The 19,346-nt window shown below is 36.8% G+C and overlaps 1 protein-coding gene across 10 annotated transcripts in view; it reads right to left on the reverse strand.

The window, feature by feature from the left end:
* The window catches only part of bcor (BCL6 corepressor), a 327,180-nt gene that overhangs the window by 30,149 nt on the left and 277,685 nt on the right, over window positions 1-19,346 (reverse strand). For 7 of the 10 annotated variants that reach the window (XM_072585129.1, XM_072585128.1, XM_072585134.1 and 4 more), the window contains 5 exons: window positions 18,297-18,353; window positions 17,734-17,911; window positions 8,599-8,676; window positions 5,027-5,383; window positions 2,869-3,234 (listed from right to left, as the gene is read on the reverse strand). In XM_072585129.1, coding sequence (XP_072441230.1) covers window positions 2,869-3,234; window positions 5,027-5,383; window positions 8,599-8,676; window positions 17,734-17,911; window positions 18,297-18,353 — 1,036 coding nt within the window. The remainder of the gene's footprint in view (window positions 1-2,868; window positions 3,235-5,026; window positions 5,384-8,598; window positions 8,677-17,733; window positions 17,912-18,296; window positions 18,354-19,346) is intronic. The other 3 variants (XM_072585138.1, XM_072585130.1, XM_072585136.1) reach the window with 2 other exon arrangements.

Consider the following 19,346-nt stretch of genomic DNA (forward strand, 5'->3'; position numbering starts at 1 on the left):
GAGTTGATGAACTGATTTAAATTTTCTAAAACTTCCTTAATCAGGACATTAGTTTGAAAGAGAGCAAAATAAAACCTTTTATTCAAAAAGGGCTGGAGACAGAATGCAAGGAACTGTAGACCAGTTATAGCAGGGCACTTTATTAAACCCAAGATAATCCAACAGAGTCCATGTGTTTTTATGAAAGGCAAGTAACTGGGATTAAACTTATTGTAATTATTTGAGGAGGTAACATATGCTATGACTGGGGTATTGGTGGAGGTCCTGTACATAAATTTGCCGAATGCACTGATAATGTATCACATCGTTGCAGAAAATTAAAGCTTGTAGTGCAGAGCATAGCATATTGGAAGGATGAAAGATTGGATGGCTAATAGGAAACTCAGTCTCCATATGCTTAAATATCCAACATTTTCTTTTCCATAAATTTATCTTTTACAACAACGACAACTTGTAGCAAAGAATTCTACACAGTAACAAGATATTTTTTTAATCTTCCCTTAATATTTTCATTTATCATCTCTGGCTACAACCCCACTGAATCTTGGTAATAATCCACCAGTACTTGCTACTTACCTTAGTAAAACCTTTCACAATTTGGAACACTTTTATGAGAACACTTCCTAACCTTCTAAGGTACATTTTTTTAAAAAAGGAACAATTTCTGAAGTATCCCTTCATGGCTAATTTCTACCTGACAACAGACTAACAATCTTTAACTGTACTCTTTCCAAGGGCCATTTCTCTTTAATGGGATTCCCAAGAATGCACATTACACTTCACATACAGACTAACTAGGCACGTATAAAAGTTTGACATTATCTCTCTATTTTTGTATTCAATGCCGCTAATGTTTATTATTGCTTTGTTAGTTGCACTGCAGCTTGAACACAGACAATGATCCTCTGTGCTTCTAGTTTGTGTTAGTTCCTCATATTTCTCTACATTCATGCATTTGCCATCAGAAATAAGCAGCAGACTAACATAAAACTGGCTAATCGGTACTATTAACCAGAAAAGAGAACTTCAATGTCAGTTTTGAAAAAGTGTAGCAATTTTGAATATGATGAGAAAATTGCCCAAAAAGAAAAAAACAGAGAAGGGAGGAAATAGTACAAATTTAAAATATATTATAAAGCACAATGTCTTCAACTGAATCAATATTCAGTCAAAAGCAGACAAGCGATTCTCCTTGTATCACTCTTTCAGAAATGAATTGTGTATTGCAGGAAATGTACAAGAGTAAAGATTAGTGTCACTTTCTTCCAAAGAGAAAAACGTAAATGAAGTTGTCAAAAATTTGCAAAAACAGGTTACTATGCAAGTACTTCAGTTTGAAGCACATGCCCTGAAAAAATCACTTCTGGTGTTTCAAATCAAATTCAATAACTACATAATCCATACTGGATATATTAAACATGTTTAATTCTTTGACCAAATGGAATTTCTTAGTTGAGTATTCTTTGTAATTTGTTTTTACTGTGAATATTTTATTATTTCCAAACTCCTCCTTTTGGACAGCTTCATATTTACTTCTGGTCTATTCTTTTCTCCAAGTTTCTCCATTACATCTGTTTTGACGATGCCACCTTCACACTAGTGTTTCAATATGTCTTCCTTTCTCCTCAACTGAGGATTGTCCTTCTCTGTGGTTTACAGCACTCTTGGCTGTGTCAATCCCACTTCCTGAACTTCTGGTCTCACCCTCTTGCCTCCCTTCCAGAAGCATGATAGGATTCTCCTCATCTTCGCCTTCCATCCCACCAAGATCCAAACTCATCAGATCGTCTCTGCCACTTCTGACATCTCTGGCATAATGCCACTGCCAAATACATTTTCTCTCCTCTCTCAACACTCTGATGGGATTGTTGCCCTCAGTGATACCTGGGTCCACTTTTCCATTTGCCCAAAACCTATTTCCATTTTCCACAAAAGCACGAGATGCAATACCTGCCTTTTCCTACTTTCTCAACTTCCAGGCTCCCAAACAGTCCTAGGAGAAACAGAGACTTATACGTACTTCTTTCAAGTTAGTGTATAAATTTGCTGTACACAAAAGTAATCTTCTCTGCACTGGCAAGATCAACACAGACTGGATGACCATTTTGCTGAACACCTTCATAAAGTCCACAAGCATGACCCCACATTTCCAGTTGAGTGTCTTTTAATCCTCCATGCTACTTGTACGTTGACCATTCTGTCCTTGGCTTTATGCATTGTTCCAATGAAGCTCAATAGACAGTTGAGAAACAGCATTTCATCAACTGAAAGGCCAAACATTACACATTCAATTATTGACCTGGTTATATAATGACGAATTTAGTTAAGCAGCCAACACCACAAAGTGGAAATCCCAAATGTGAGCTTTAAATCAGACTAATGCTCATATCTGTTTGCTTCAGTCAGGTCAATTCAGCAGTACTTAGTTGAGTTACTTAGTTGGAGTAGCGTATCAAATATTTTCTTCCCTTTTTTGAAAAGCGCCTTCTGTCAACCACCTTGAATTAATACTGACTGTGGTTGTAGGATAGTTATCCTCAAACTGAAACAGGTTGCATTATGTTAAATGATTTGGAGAGAAATGACAGAAGGGAGTCATCAATAAATAGATAATTGTTTGAAAGCACTTAACTCTTTGTTAAGAAACGGCCAGGATGAAAAATCAATACATTTGACTTCAATGTACCTCAATTTTTTTTACTGAAGTACTTTAACATTTCAGAATTCCTTCTCCTGGACAGCTTCATATTTAGTTAAAGAGTGAATTGTGGGCCCTGTTAGATGGCTTCACTTTGCTCAGCAAAGTATGATAGGTATGTTGGGCATTAAGAAAAAATATATACAGACTTCTCCAGGTTACAAGTGTACCTTTTTCAATGTCATTTCTAGTGAAGGTCTCCTCAGATCCAATTCTGCTGGATTTGGCCTCTGATCCTTTCCTGGTGTTTCTTTCGTCTACCCTGTCTTTGACTTCAGTCTCCTTTGCCATGAACTCTGGCTCCTTGGCCCCAGCTAACTCTTTCTTACTGAGCCGACCTGTCCTGGAAGGAGTAGATCTGTCGGGAGACACTTGCTGCTCCCAGAGTGCCCTTAGATGGTGCAGGTGCCTTTGCTTGCGGGGATGCAATCCTGTCAGCTCAATGCACACTTTTAGGTTTGTTACTTCACTTGAATGTGAGTCTTCTGAGTTGTCTGTGGATTCATCATTCATCTCCTTCTCAGTCCATTCATCTACTGTGAAAATAGTTCAGGACAATGAAACATGCCCTACAGCTAATAACACTATAGACAAACCCCTATGTAGCACTAACATTTTTACCAATAGATGATCATGATGATTTAAAAACTAATGTGTTCTAAATAATACAAGTACATCATTTTCTGTATTCACAACATGATACTGGAAAAAATGAAATTCTCAGTAACTCTAAGTTCATTTTATCAAATGAAAGTGTTAACTGTTTAAATAAAGCAATGTAATTTAATTATCTTATCAAGATTCTCAATTTAGTTCAAATTTGAAATTACTATGATTATGAAGTTAATATCAAAACATGATGACTGGAAGGATGAGCTTTTGTACTTAAACTTTTTGATTTTGCTTGCATATAGCACAACTTCTGAAGAAAATAAATCTCAATATTTGGATTAAGAAATATGTTCATTTCCTATTATGGTACACTTGCAGGTGCACAGTTTTGATAAGAAGCTGAACCTACACTGGTTATTTTATATATAAAATGAATGACCTATATCTAAAGGAAATAATGTTGAGACAGAAATTCCATCATTTGTTTTTAAATATATAATTTGTCTGATTGTCATTAATGTACCAAGAATGAGCCTCCTGATGGGTCAGTATATTGTGTAGCACGCTACAGAGTAGGAAAGTTCAAGCTCAGTCCATATTCTGTTCTGCATTAAACAATCAGTCAACTTACACTTAGGGACATTGCAACTAGCTTCAGTATCCCCAAGTTAGGAAGGCAAAATAATACCATAAATGTTGTGGTGTTTCTGCTCACTGTCAGTCATTCAGTAGTTCTTACATGTTTATATGTACTTTGTATGGGAAATTGACTGGGTTGCTATGATATCTTCTTCATGGTTAAAGGCAACCATCATTCGCTGTCCAGATTAGTAGATGCAGAATGACTTGTTCAGAAAGAAAAATTGAAAATTGTAGGATTAAAGAAAAAAGGAAGTAGGCAAAGATTTAATCACTGCCAACTTATCCTTTGAAGGTAATTGATTCTCTGCTTTCATACTATATTGGTTCTGTTTGTAACACCACATGATCATCTTTGGTCAGGACAACCCAAACAGTGGGCTTTTCCTTTGTGCTCACTTCCTATAAATCCTCTCTCACAACAAATAGAGAGGAGGTATTTCTATATGCTGCAATGTTCCACTTAATAGAAAATCCTAGATCTGAGGAAGTAATACTACCTAGAATATCTAAATGAAGCCAAAATTTGAGCTTGGAATCTCAACAATACAATCCAGTAAATTACTGGGCCAGCCAACAATGACTACTTTCACATTTGAAATACTAGTTCTTTAACACCCAAACTTAAAATATAAGATTAGAATTTTCATTTTGTTCAAAGAATAGTGATTTGCATCTGATTTTTGCAAGTTGTTTTAAAATCTCCTTTTGCAGTATTTTGTGTTAAGAAGTTGAAAACATTATTTTTTCCAGATGTTTTGCAACAGAAAGGCATTTGCACTTTTGCAACATCCAAGGCTACTTAGGCATTCCAAGGGTTCAAATGCCTTCAAAGTATTTATTCAAAATGCAAAGAAGGAGAAGGAACTTTGAAATCTTTTGTGTATATATTAAGCAGAAAAATATATTTGTAATTTATGCCACAGGTGTTTATTCAGCTGGACATTTGAATAAGGAATTGATAAGGAATTGGCTTGATAGACAGGATGTATTTTACTCATTCTAATTGACAGACATGTTATTTTTTTCTCAAAATTATAATACATATGCAACCAAAATATAAAATATTATTTTTACCCGTGATGGAACTTCGTCTTTTTCTTTTAGTCTTGAAAGTGTCTGGCTCCACAGCTTGACCGATGCAATTCTCATGAAATCCCTTCATCTCTGATTGTACTTCATGAGCACTTATTTCATCCTGTTTGTCCTGTAACCTTTCCTTGCAATACTGGGCATTCTTCTCAAAGCTCAATTCAGAACTATAATTAGCATCATTGTGATGATAAGTTCGCAGAGTTTTTTCAAACTCCTCATTCGAAGCAGACTCTTTCTGGTTGGTGGAACTCTCTGTATTGGTTTGATCTGTCCAATATTCTCCATTTTTATACCTTTCAACCAACCCATCTAGGTATTTTTCATTACCATCTAGATCATCTGTAGTAAAATATGGCTGATTAGTTCTCAAGTACATTTCAATATCTTATGTTTGATAATGAACAGAATTCTGAATTATCTATTTTGTTTCTTGTGAAACAAAAGTACATTTTCATAAAAACACATCTGGTTCACTAATGTCATTTAGGGAAGGAAATTTGCTAGCCCTAGTCTGGTCTTCATGCGACTCTCGGCCCACTGCAATGTTGATGAGTCTTAATTGTTCTTTAGGCAAATTAGTGATAGGCAATAAACGTTGGCACAGCCAACATCACTGGCATCTTATGAATTAATAAAAAAAACTGAAGAAGATGCTTAGAGAATTATGGGACTAGAGAAGTCAAGAGAGTCAGAGACAATGATGGGATTTGAATATGATTATGTGCATCTAAATTTGAGGCAGAGGGCACCAGGAATTTAAATATGCATTACCCAACACAGACGCATGTAGCGTAAATAAAGGAATTAGAAATACAAATTCAATTTATTGGAATATGAGTCATTGCAGATGATTGGATAAAAGTATGGAATATTCCAAATATGCCTACAATTAGATTTTTACACTGCCTTTAATACAGGAAAGTAAACCAAGATACTTCAGTGGCTTTACCAAACAAAATTTGGTGCTGAACCACACATGATGATATTCGGGCAGGTGACCAAAAGCTTGGTGAAATAAGTGAGTTTCTTAAAGGAGGAAAGAATGGTAAAGATGTTTAGGAAGGAACTTCAGAATTAATGTCTTGGCAACTGAGAGCACAGTCTCCAATGGTAGAACAAGTAAAATTCAAGATGTTCAAGGGCCAGAATTAAGTGAGCATCATTACATTATAGAATTGTGGAGATGGAAGAGATCAGGGAGAGGTTTGAAAACAAGGAAGAGTATTTTTTAAATTTAATAATTGCTTAACCAGGAGCGAAGATATCTTGGTGAGTATAAGGAAGTGTCAGTATCAGGTTCATATCATTCAAAGACAGCTAATTGCTAAGAAATAAGGTGTGGGGGGTGGTGGTGGTGGTGGGGGGGGGGGCAAGCTGGGCAAGGATAGTTGCTTTGGGCAAACCAGGTGTAATTGTGTGGGAGCACAGAAAGACGTGATTCTCTGACAATGATTAGACAGCTAAGAATAGTTAAGATAGATAAACCAAGTGCAGTCAGCTCCCAGCTTGTCAATAGAGGGGAGGTGCTGAAGGAAGATAGTGTCGTCAGTCATGTCAAAGGCTGCAGACAGATTGAGAATGACAAGCATCGATAGTTTGTCACAGTTATGTGAAATTTCTGATTTTGATAAGAGTATTTTTAGGAATGTTAAATGTGGAATCCCACGCTATCAGATTTTAAACAGGATCAAAAGATTGAGAAAGGGAGCAGCAACATTGCTTAAACATACAATTACAAACTATATAAGGAAGAGATATCAAGAAGGGCTATCAGATAATTCTACTATCTGATAAGCATATAAAATGACTTGGATGAAGGTACAGAGAGTTCTATATCCAATTTAATGTGGTTAAACAGGATGATCTAGAGTGCACAAAGATATTTCTTTAACAATCAGATGGTTTTATATGTAAAACAGGAAGAGTTAATAGGATTTTATTTTTAAATTAGCATTCAATGAAAAAAACAGTATAATTAATCTGCACAAACATCATAGACCACAAAAACAGATTATGTACAGGTACTCAACTGATTCCGTGACACATCAAATAACTACAGGTTAAATTGCTGGAGAAACTCAGTTGGTCTAATAAAGAAAGAAAACAGAGTTAATGTCTCAAGTCCAGTGACCTTTCTTCAGACTAGAACATTAGGTTTGTTTCTGTCTCCATAGATGCTGCCAGACCTGCTGAGTTTCTCCAGTAATTTCTACTTCTGTTTCAGATTTTCAATGTCTGCAGTCCTTTGTTTTATTTTTCTAAAATATGAGGTAATTCAGATTTCAAGTAAAAATCACTCCTCCAGAATTGAATGATGTCACAAATGAATAGCATTTAAAAGTAGTCAGGTTGGGGAGGGGAGGGGCAAGGAGGAGGAGGAGGAGGAGGATACATGCGTATACAGAAGACAAAGAAATGACTTGTGGCACTGTGGAGATAAGAAAATACTTAAAGATGAAAACTGAAGAGACAAAAAAATGCATAATGAAAGAAATTTTAAAAAACACATATATAAGATAGAGAAGAAGAAGAGTTCAAGATGTTTTCATATGTACAATGGGAAGCAAACCCCACAACTCTGAAGTCTGTTGTAAGATAAAAGGAGACCACACAGCTAGAGCTGGAAAACCTTGAGCAGCTTGGAAAACCCTGTTATCGGAAAAGATGCAAGGTTGATTTACAATAACGTTTGTAAGAATAAGGGAATGTAGCTGTGAGAGGTTTGAAAAACCAGACCATCTCAACTACAATGGAAAGGTTAAACTCTGAAATAACAAGTGTTTAAAAATTTAAATAGCTTTGAGAGGTAAATAACAAAAAAATAATTGGATTAGTCAGAAAACTGGAAACAACTGGCAAATTATTAGAGCTTAAAAAGGAAGTTGGAATCTAAATGGTTAATAAAATATTCATCACAATATTGTCAGAGATTACCACAACTGATTCAAGATAAACATTTGAAGAAAAATATTAAAAAGGGTACAAGGCAAGAGTAGGGAGTTGGATGAGAGTCCATGCAGTGTGGCATGGTATCAGTGGCACAGTTGTTGTCGGTCAAGTTCCTCCCTTAGAAACAGTTCCATAATTCTATTCACTAAGAATGAGTGACAGATATACACGTGGAATGGGGGCTTGGTTTGTTTAGTTCTTGTTATGTAGTATAAATAGTTTTCAGAACAATAATACTTAGTTGTAGACCAGAATGATGCAGGATTTGAAAATTATAAACATAGTTGCTATTGGAGCCTATATAAACACATTTAAGATTTAAGCACAGAATCAAAAAAAAACAACTGGCCCAAGTTTCCTGACAAGAAAAATCATATTGGATTGATCATGTTAACTATTTCTCTCTCCACAGATGTTGCTGGATCTGCTGAGATTTTCCAGCAATTTCTTTTTATTTCAGATCTTCAGCATCTATAGTTTTTGACTTTGATTCTGGTTCAAACACAATGTCTTTTTGGTAAAATAATAATGCCTTAATTCAGATTAAAATGCATGAAGAATTACTATTTTTAACCTTTTGATGCTATATCAGAATGCATACATACCAGACTGGTTTTGTGTTTGCACTTTCAGAAAAAGTGGAATGAAATCTCGGAATCCATTCTTTTGTTTCTTTCGGAAGGCTAATTTGAAAGAAATAAAATTAAAAGTACAGCTTTTGGTTGGTCAGTCAGTTCCTAGATGCAATTATTCAGTCCTGCAGTTTTATTTACCTACAAATTATCAAATAACAATAAATGGTACAGATGACCAAATTAAAAAATTACTTGTTACTCTTAAGTACAAAAACTTGATGTGTTTGTTTAACATTTCTGATTTAGCATTTTATCAGAAACATCAAAACTTTCAAAATAAATAGTTAACATTGTATTAAAAAGTCAATGTAGAAGAATGTTCCTTCCATGTGTTAGAATACTGGTCTGCTATTATCATCAACAGGAAGTTCAAGTGTCATTTTCAATTGTATGTTCATACTTCTCTTCTGACCTGTTACATACATACTAAGATTTTACAGTTGGATTCACTGAATAGTGATTGCGAATGAGGATCATGCCATATCTTTCTTCCGTTTATTAACACGGCTTATTTGTTACAAAGCCATACAGACTAGGAAGGCCACTGTTTGATTCCTGGCCTGCGTAGAATGAATCAATTCCAGATGGGTCATGCTATAACTGCTTCCTGTGTCCTTAAGGTAGGATTGCTAGGGAGTACAGGTGTGTGGCATATTGGCCGAGGAGGTGAAGCTCTTCCAGGGTGCTCAGCTGTGATCTATTCACCCACTTACTGCTTTGCTTCATATTTAAAAGGACAGACACATTATAGGCAAAGACTGATAGCATCATCGAGACAGTGACTTTGGGAAAAGCAAACTTCTTACAACATTTATCTCCCTTTCTAATGTTGCTGTCAATTGTGTACAGGATAATACTACCAATAGTACTCAAGGTTTCTGACCAACACAAGACAAATACTTGTATAACAGTGAATTATTTGTAGTTGTTTAAATGACTTAATCACAGCTAACTAGAATCATATGACATGTGGCACATCTCATAATTAATCACTACATGGTGTACCATGGAAATACTCCATAGCATTGTTGTCATGGTAATAGTTTCAATTCACACAGCAACCAGGCAGTTTCATTACTATGTTTCACTATCAGATGATTGGCAGGTGAGTAAGTAGACTAACAGGGAATTGAAGTGTCAACCACTAATTCAACAGCAATAATGAATAACCTTTTGTGTGTGTGGGGGGGGGGAGGGAACCTATTGGCTGAAATGATCATTGATACAGATTTTCTGTACTCAGTCACTTTCTGAATAAAGCATTTAAAACTATATGAAAGTCCCAGACACTGAAATGCTATTGATGATGAGCCTACAGCTTGCTGAATAGTTAGGAGGTTAAAAAACAGACAATGGTGGTCTTGAAAACAATGGGCTTGACAACAGAACTACGATGAAAACACCAGATCACTGATTTGGTAGTCTCAGGAATCATACAATTTCATATATTGAAGTTGAACTCCTGCATGATTAACTTCAGCTAACACAAGCAGCATCAGCTAATTTTAAATTCAAATATGTAGGAACCACCTCTGCTCAGATCTTCCTGCAATCTTTAAGTTTAAGATCAATTCGCGGAAATCAGATCCAGGGCTCAAATCTAACTCAGGAGTCTCCTGAAACATTTTCAGGGCTAATTTTGATTTGCAGGCGCTCAGTTTTGTTTTACAGGGCCTCCTTTGTCAAGCTCGTTATTAAGTGATGCAGTCATTGAATAACAAGAGCTTTTCTATTTGTCATAGACATAAAGTCATTTAGCATGGATACAAGCCCTTTGGCCCATCATACCTATGTCGATCAACAAACACTAAAATTATAATCTCATGTACCTACATTTGGTCCATAGCCTACTGTGCCCTTGCATTTTAAGTGCTTGTCTGGATGCTCTTAAATGTTGTAAAAGTACCTGCCTCCATCACACTCTCTGGCAGCTCATTCTATATATCTACCACCTGCTGGGTGAAAAAAAATGTTTCCTCAGATCTCCTCTAAGCCACTTACTTCTCATCTTAAACTTATGTCCTCTGGTTTTAGACAAATCTGCCATGGGGAAAAGATTCTCATGATTTACCATGTCTATGCCTCTCATAATTTTGTATATCTCAATCAGATCTTCTCTCATCCTCTCTGCTCCAAGGAAAACAAACCCAGCCTATCCAGTCTCTCCTCATAACTGAGACGTTCCATCCCAGGCAACATCCTGATTAACCTCCTCTGTACCCTTTCCGCCGCCAGCACGTCTTTCCAAAAGTGTAGCGACTGCAACTCCATCTGTGGCCTAACTAATGTTTTATAAAGTTGCACCAAAACTTCCTTGCTCCTATATTCTAATAAAGGTAAACATTCTGTATGCCTTCATTAGCACTCTGTCAACCTGTGCGGACACCTTGAGGGATCAATAGACTTGTACACCAAGGTCCCTTTGTTCCTCAGCGCTCCATAGGGACCTATCATTCATTGAGTATATCCTTCCCTTATTCTTATTAGACCTCCAAAATGTATCACCTCACACTTATGACGATTAAATTCCATCTGGCATTGCTGCAACCTATTTACCAGCTGATCAATATCAGACTATAGCCTAAGACCCTCCTCCTCACTATCAACACTACCACCAACTTGTCTTGATATACAAGGGATATGGTTGCCCAGAAGTAGAATTAGAAGAAATCATCAATAATTATCATTATTCTATTAAATTTATAGGCACAACACACAAGGAAAATACTAATTGGCTGGACACCACAATATTTAAATTACTATGAGACAACAGGCATAAGTTAGCAACAAGTGCTTTTTATTAAAGAAAATTGACACTTTGGGACACAAAAACATGCTTCCTGCAGACTGTGAAGTCACAGCTAAACTGTTGCAAGTCTCTTTCTAACACAGTCACTGCACCTCAAACAATTCAGTGTAATGTAAGATGCTTTGAGATGGGTGACACACAAATGCAAAATATATATGAAAAAAAACTATTCAATATTATACAACTGTCAGTGTTCATTGCAATAACATCCACTATATTTTTCCCTATACACTAACTACTGAACCCCTGAAACTTTAATCTAGATACTCCATATTAATTTGCATGGAATTCATTACCTTATTTTTCCTATTCCCAGTTTGACAAGTATCCTATTTTCAAATGTATAGAAACGTTTTCTCAAGTTTGCTGCCACTCTCCCTATTCAGACCCTCTCATTGCTTTGCAACCCTCTCTTTCCACTGTGCAATACTCTTCCCCCTCCAGTGTCACTCCCTTCCATTTAGTAATCTCTCTCTCTCTCCAATCACAGCAAGTGAATTTTCCCACCCAATTTGTGGCTTTCAATGCACCATCTCCTCTGTGTATTTTTAGTTCTCATATGGTCCATTGGTAGAACTGACCATGGAGGTGGAAATGGGGGATAAATTATAGTTTGTGGCACATTGCAATTGCACAGGTCAGGAAAGGGTCTTCAATTTGCACCAATTATTTTGCCATGGGATACTTGGATACATTTTATGTTCACATCAAAAAATATTTAATTAAACATTTCTTAGCACCAACAGGGGAAGCAGAAACAAAATATTATGTGGAATCATTCAAGTTATTTTTTGGTAATTTTAATGTAGGGAATTTCAGGTGGAGGTCTGCACACCTGAAATATTTTTGATTACATTTTGTCATAAGCCTATTTTTCGCTGCATGACTGATTACCCAACCTTAAATACGCCAGAAGCACAATTTAAAGATCAGATAAATGCTTGCATACTATAATGCTGATGGATTGCTGGTTTACATTACTGATTAGGCAAGTTAATTTGATTGAACCTTTAGTGAATATGAACAGTAACTTTACCAGTGCAATTTTGGACACAGTTTCCTAAATGCACCCAAAAATTGTTAACCCCTTTTTTAAAACAGTTTCTCAAACTCCAGCTGGATTACATTACTGCTGACTGATGGTTTCTATATGACAATAATCTTGAAGTATCATAAGGGATTAAAGTGCTTTTGAAATTTATTCATTTTCTACCAAAATCAGTGGATTAAAGAAATGTAAGACAAATAAGAGAAGCATTTGCTTGCTACTATTGGATAGTGCAGTTTCAGTACCAGTAGCCAAAAATCATGAACACTGAATTTTGGTTTTTAAAAGCCTTTCCCATCTTCCTTGGCCAGAATTTTTGCAGTCTTACGGGTCTTGTGGCTCTTCTGTTTCAATCTGGAGTTTTAAAACTACATTTAAAAATAATTTCAAAAATCACCCATGTATCTGTAAGTATATTAACATATTGGTTTTACATCCTTAAATAAAAGAAGTCAAGGAAAGATGGAGGGCTAAACAGGCTCAAGAATTTTTCATCTGTGGGATAGAAGGGACAGAACTTGAATAATCATACCAGGTGTGACAATTTTCCTGGAAAGTTTACTTCTGATATTATCATGGCTCAGCATTAGAATTAGAATCCCTATAGCTTGGAAACAGGCCCTTCAGCCTAAGTCCACACCGGCCCTCCAAAGAGTAACCCACCCAGACCCATTCCTCCACCCTATTACTTGACATTCACTTGACCTGCACACCTTTGGATTGTGGGAGGAAACTGGAGCACCCGGAGGAAACCCACGCTTACACGGGGAGAATGTGCAAACTCCACACAGACAATGCCCGCTACTGGAATTGAATCCAGATCTCTGGCACTGTAAGGCCGCAGTTCTAACCACTGAGCCGTTCACCTTATGTTCACATTACTTATATTTGTATTTAGAGATTCTCTGGTTTTCAAAACAGTCAAGATATTATGGCAGTTGTTGGTCTCAACTGCAGGCAAGTTAGTAAAACAGGGTGCAGCACAGTTATTAAATAGCTTTAAGTGTCACTAAATAGTATGCTACAATAAAGTAATCAAGCTAACTTAAACTATTACTTTCAATGTAAATAGAAATAAACAAGAAATTGGATGATTTCTGAATACTTGCTGACAGATAAGGATGAACATAAATTTGGGAAATTATTAGGATAGACAATGATAATTATTAAGAGAAGAGTGTGACATTAAAACAGATCTGTAAACCACACATGGTGGCTGAATTAGTCATGTGATTGCTATCTTCAGCAAAAATACTTGATTCAAAATAAAAATTAATTTATCAAAGTACACTAGTGTATGATGCACATGTGGAAAGTGTATTTGTCTCAAAGCCAACTGAATCTCTTTTCATGCCTTCAGCTTCCTGAGTGCTAAGCTCTGGAACTTCCGACCGAGATTTCTTCATGTCATTCCTTAAAACCCAGCTCTTGGACCAAGTTTTTGATCACCTTTCTCAAATCTCCAGTATCTCCATGTCAAATGTTATTGATAATGCTCCTGTGAAGCACCTATGGACATTTTATTACATTAATTATATTACACTGATGCAAGCTCCAGTTGTTGTGCTGTAATGCATTTTTGAAACCTGAATTGTTCCAAGAAGCACATTATGAATATGCTGCTCAATAAACTTGCTCTCTTCTTTTCAAGAGGATAGACCAGATCTAAACGTTGAAGTTCTAAATTGGAGAAAGGCTAATTTTGATGGTACTAGGCAAGAACATTCAAAAGCCGATTGGGCGTAGATGTTCACATATAAAGGGACAGCTGGAAAATAGGAAGCCTTCAGAAATTAGATAACGAGAGCCCAGAGACAGTATATTCCTGTTGGGGTGAAAGGAAAGGCTGGTAGGTATAGTGAATGCTGGATGATGAGAGAAATTGAGGGTTTGTTTAAGAAAAAGAAGGAAGCACATGCCAGGTATAGACAGCAGAGGTTGAGTGAATCCTTAGAAGAGTATAAAGGTAGGAGTATACTAAAGAGGGAAATCAGGAGGGCAATAAGGGGACATGAGATAACTTTGGCAAATAGGGGTAAGAATAATCTAAAGGGTTTTTATAAATACATTAAGGACAAAAGGGTAACTAGGGAATGAATAGGACCCCTCAAAGATCAGCAAGGCAGCTTATATGTGGAGCCGCAGGAGATGGAAGTGTTCACTGATATAAAATGTGAGGAAATAGATAGTGACATCTTGAGAAATCTCCATATTACAGAGAAAGAAGTGCTGGATATCTTGAAATGCACTAAAGTGAATAAATCGCCAGGACCTGATCAGGTGTACCCTAGAATTATGTGGGAAGCTAGGGAAGTGATTGTTGGGCCCATTGCTGAGACATTTGTATCAACGATAGTCACAGGTAAGGTGACGGAAGACTGAAGGTTGGCTAACGTGGAGCCACTATTTAAGAAAGGTGGTAAGGAAAAGCCAGGAATTATAGACTGGTGAACCTGACATCGGTGGTGGGCAAGTTGTTGGAGAGAATCCTGAAGGACAGGATATACATGTATTTGGAAAGGCAAGGACTGAGTAGGGATAGTCAGTATGGCTTCATGCATGGGAAATCATGTCTCAAAAACTTGATTGAGTTTTCTGAAGTAACAAAGAGCATTGATGAGGGCACAGTGGTGGATGTGATCTATCTGGACTTCAGTAAGGTGTTTGACAAAGTTTCCCATGGGAGACTGGTTAGCAAGGTTAGATCTCATGGAATACAGGGAGAATTAGCCATTTGGTTACAGAACTGACTCAAAGGTAGAAGACAGAAGTTGTTGGTGGAGGGTTGCTTTTCAGACTGGAAACCTGTGCCAGTGGAGTGCCTCAGGATCGGTCGACTACTTTTCGTCATTTGTATAAATTATTTGGATGTGAACTTAGGAGGCATAGTTAGTAAGCTTGCAGATGAGGTGTAGCGGACAGTGACAAAGGTTACGTTAGAGTATAATGGGATCTTGGATCAGATGGGCCAATGGGCTAAAGAGTATGAGATGGAGTTTAATTTAGATAAATGTGAAGTGCTGTATTTTGGAAAAGCAAATCTTAGCAGCACTTAGACAATTAATGGTTAACGTGTTGCTGAACAAAGAGACCTTGGAGTGTAGGTTCATAGCTCCCTGAAAGTGGAGTCGCAAGCAGATATGATTGTGAAGAGGGCGTTTGGTATACTTTCCTTTATTGGTCAGAGTATTGTATACAGGAGTTGGGAGGTCATGTTGCGGCTGTACTGGACTTTGGTTAGACCACTTTTGGAATATTGCATGGAATTCTGTTCTTCCTATCAGAAGGATGTTGTGAAACATGAAAGGGCTCAGAAATGATTTACAAGGATGTTGCCAGGGTTGGAGGATTTGAGCTGTAGAGAGAGGCTGAATACGCTGGAGCTGTTTTCCCTGGAGTGTTAGAGGCTGAGGGATGACCTTATAGAGGTTTATTAAATCATGAGGGGTATGGATAGGATAAACAGACAAGGTCTTTTCCCTGGGGTGGGGGAGTCCAGAACCAGAGGGCATAGGTTTAGGATGAGAGGCGAAAGATATAAAAAGGGACCCAAGTGACAACTTTTTTTTACACAGAGGGTGGTACATGTATGGAATAAGCTGCCAGAGGAAGTGGTGGAAGCTGGTACATTTGCAACATTTAAAAAAGCATCTGGATGGATGTATGAATAGGAAGGGTTTAAAGGGATATGAGCCAAGTGCAGGCAAATGGGACTAGATTAGTTTGGGATATCTGTCGGCATGGACGGGTTGGACCGAAGGGTCTGTTTCTGTGCTGTACATCTCTATGATTATGTGGAAAACATCAAAGCCAGTAGCAAGAATACCTAATTCAGAGAAGTTCAGAGATAACTGTCTGAAACTTCTATTTATTCTTCTGAGTAAAACTAACACTTTCTCAATTGTTAATTAAATATGGAGTTTCATTGTCCAAGGAACATTATTAGACCCTAAAATTGTACGTACTTTTATAGATACTTCTTAAAGTCACACCTCACACAAAAAAAAGATGGTTGTGGTTGTTGGTAGTCAGTAATCTCAGTTCCAGGCCTTTTGGCAGGAGCTCTTCAGAGAAGAGTCCTAAGCTTGACAGTTTGACACCATCCAGGACAAAGCAGCTGCGTTAATGGCACCCCATCCACAAACAGGCATTCCCTCCACCACCAATGGACAATAGTAGCAGTCTGTGCCATTTATAATCATAGAAACATAGCAAGAGTAGGCCAGTCAGCTCTTTAAGCTTGCTCTACCATCCAACATCATGATTGATCATCTAATTCAGTACCCTATTCCCACTTCTCTCCCTGTACCCTTTGATGCTTTTAACTCCATATGTAACTCCTTTTGAAAACATTCAAAGTTTTGGCCTCGGTCACTTTCTATGGCAGAGAATTCCAAAGGTTCACCATTCTCTGGCAGAAGAAATTTCTCCTCATCTTAGTTCTAAATGGCTTACCCTATATCCTTAGACAGTCACCTTGGTCATTCAAAGTATTGTTCCAGTGTTTAGCCTGTCTAGTCCTGTTAGCATTTTTTGGGTTTTTATGAGATCCTCCTATTCTTCTAAACTTCAGTGAACATCATCCTAACTGATCCAGTCTTTCCTCAAATGTTAATCTTGCCAACCAAAAAAATCAGTTGAGTGATCTACAAGATGTTCTGTTGAAAATTATCAAGTCTCCTTATCAGGACCTTCCAAACTCACAACCACTACAATTGAGGATAAGGGCATCAGAGGCATGGAAACATCACTAGCTGCAAGTTCTCCTCCAAGTCTCTCACCATTCTACTTTGAAATATATTGCTATTGCTTTAGTGTTACTGGATCAAAACTCTGGAACATCTCCCTAACAGAATTGTGGATCTACACCAAATGGATTGCAGCTGTTCAAGAAAGCAGCTCACCACCACATTCTTCAGAGCAATTTGGTTTGGGCAATAAATGCTGGGCTAGCTTGTAACGTCCATGCATAAATAATAAAATGGTTCTAATATGTTTACATAGAATACAACATGATTAGAAAAGAATAAACAGCTCTAACCATTTCATTATTCAATTTTATAAATGGCTTTGGAGACATACTACACTTTTCATTATATCAATCACTTTATCAAGATGAATGAATTATTTGATCATGATCAATAAGAAAATGACTCTTCATGGGATGCTAAATACACTAATTATTAGGAGAAGATTATAACCTTTTTTTAAATGTTCAAATAACATTGCAACGGCTGATATCACTCACCTTCAAAATTTTCCACAGAAATATTCTCTTCTTCTGAATCTCCCTTTGACTTCTTTTCCTTTTTTCCAGTGAGGTTTCTGCAGTCAGTGTCACTTAATTTATTGTCCTCTAATGATTCTTCAGAAACTTTATCATCCCGTTGCTTCATCTCAAGTTCAGAGAAGCGCATCATAGCACGCTAAAACCATAAATGATAAGATGAAATAATAACATATTATGTTAATAAAACAATATTTTCACATCTGTACTTTATGCCCATTGGAAGGTTTTTTTTTCTAAAACACTGAATAGCGTTAATTTGTACTGATGGGCTATTTATTAAAATGAATAGCTACAGTGTCTCCATGAGAAAGAGAGAATATTGTAGTTTTTTAAAAAAAACAGTACATTTTTGTTGCAACCAATCTTGTAACATGCTGGAGAGTTTCAACACAACACAAGGAATGTAGCTTGTACACTCATCTTGGGGCTATTGACTCACTGCTAAAACTTTGTTAACGTAAAACATTTAACAGTTCTTTTATTTTAGTTAAAACAATCTGAGAAAAATCTTAAGAACTGACCTCACAGTAAGCAGCAGGCTGATATAAAATACTGTCCTCTTGTGATAATCCTTCCATCTATTCAATCAAAATGATCACTCAGTGGGGAACTTTTTCATTCATTTTTACAGACATAAACCAATATTTCACAACAAGAATGAAAATTAAGAAGCTTAATACCTATCAAAAACTGTGTAAATCTGCAATGCTTACTGAACACCTCACACAAACAATTATGTATAGAATGCTGAGCACAAATGTGTGAAACAAAGCAAAGAAGCATGAAGAGGAAGGGAAGGAATTCACCTTGCTCATACCATAGCTGGCAGATCAATACACACACACACACACACACACACACACACACACAGTGTCACTATAACAGGGGGACAGCTCATCTTTGCAGGCCTGTTGACGATGGTATTACTAATTGGGTTTACTCCTACTACATCTTGGTTTAACGCTATGGTGCAAGAATGATACAGGAAACAATGTCTAACATTTGAACATGCTACACAAGTATAATAAGAGCATCTATTGGGATGATTACAAGTGTATCCAATTACAAAATTCAATTGAATGAGCAGCATAACCAAGAATACAAAGGACAAAGCCAAAACGTGACAATATACAAGTCTAGAACACATACGCCAGACCATCCATTTTTTTAATACACAGGCATGTATATATATTAACCTTTCCCTAGTGTTTTTTTTCTTGAAATCATGCATTTTATTGGGATGACTGGATTATACAGAAGACTACAAATAGTGAAATACAAAGGGCATGCAAAGTCAATAGCGCAAAGTCACAAGACTGCTGGCAAAATGTGCAAAGTTTCTGGAACAAGGTACAACATTATATGGGTACAATGGTCCAGTGTTAGGATAACAGAATAGCAACCAGCAAGTCTCAAGTTCAATTCCGCTGTGGCAATTTGAGAAAATGTATCCAAAATATTCAATAATATTGCTAAAATTACCAGGAAAACTAAAGTTCTGTTATTACATTTCCTACTTTGCTAAATGTGATTCAAGTCCCTTAGTACACTCATGACAATTAAAAGGAGCA

This window comes from Chiloscyllium punctatum, chromosome 15 (genome assembly GCF_047496795.1).
Source record: "Chiloscyllium punctatum isolate Juve2018m chromosome 15, sChiPun1.3, whole genome shotgun sequence".
Classification (NCBI taxonomy): Eukaryota; Metazoa; Chordata; class Chondrichthyes; order Orectolobiformes; family Hemiscylliidae; genus Chiloscyllium; species Chiloscyllium punctatum.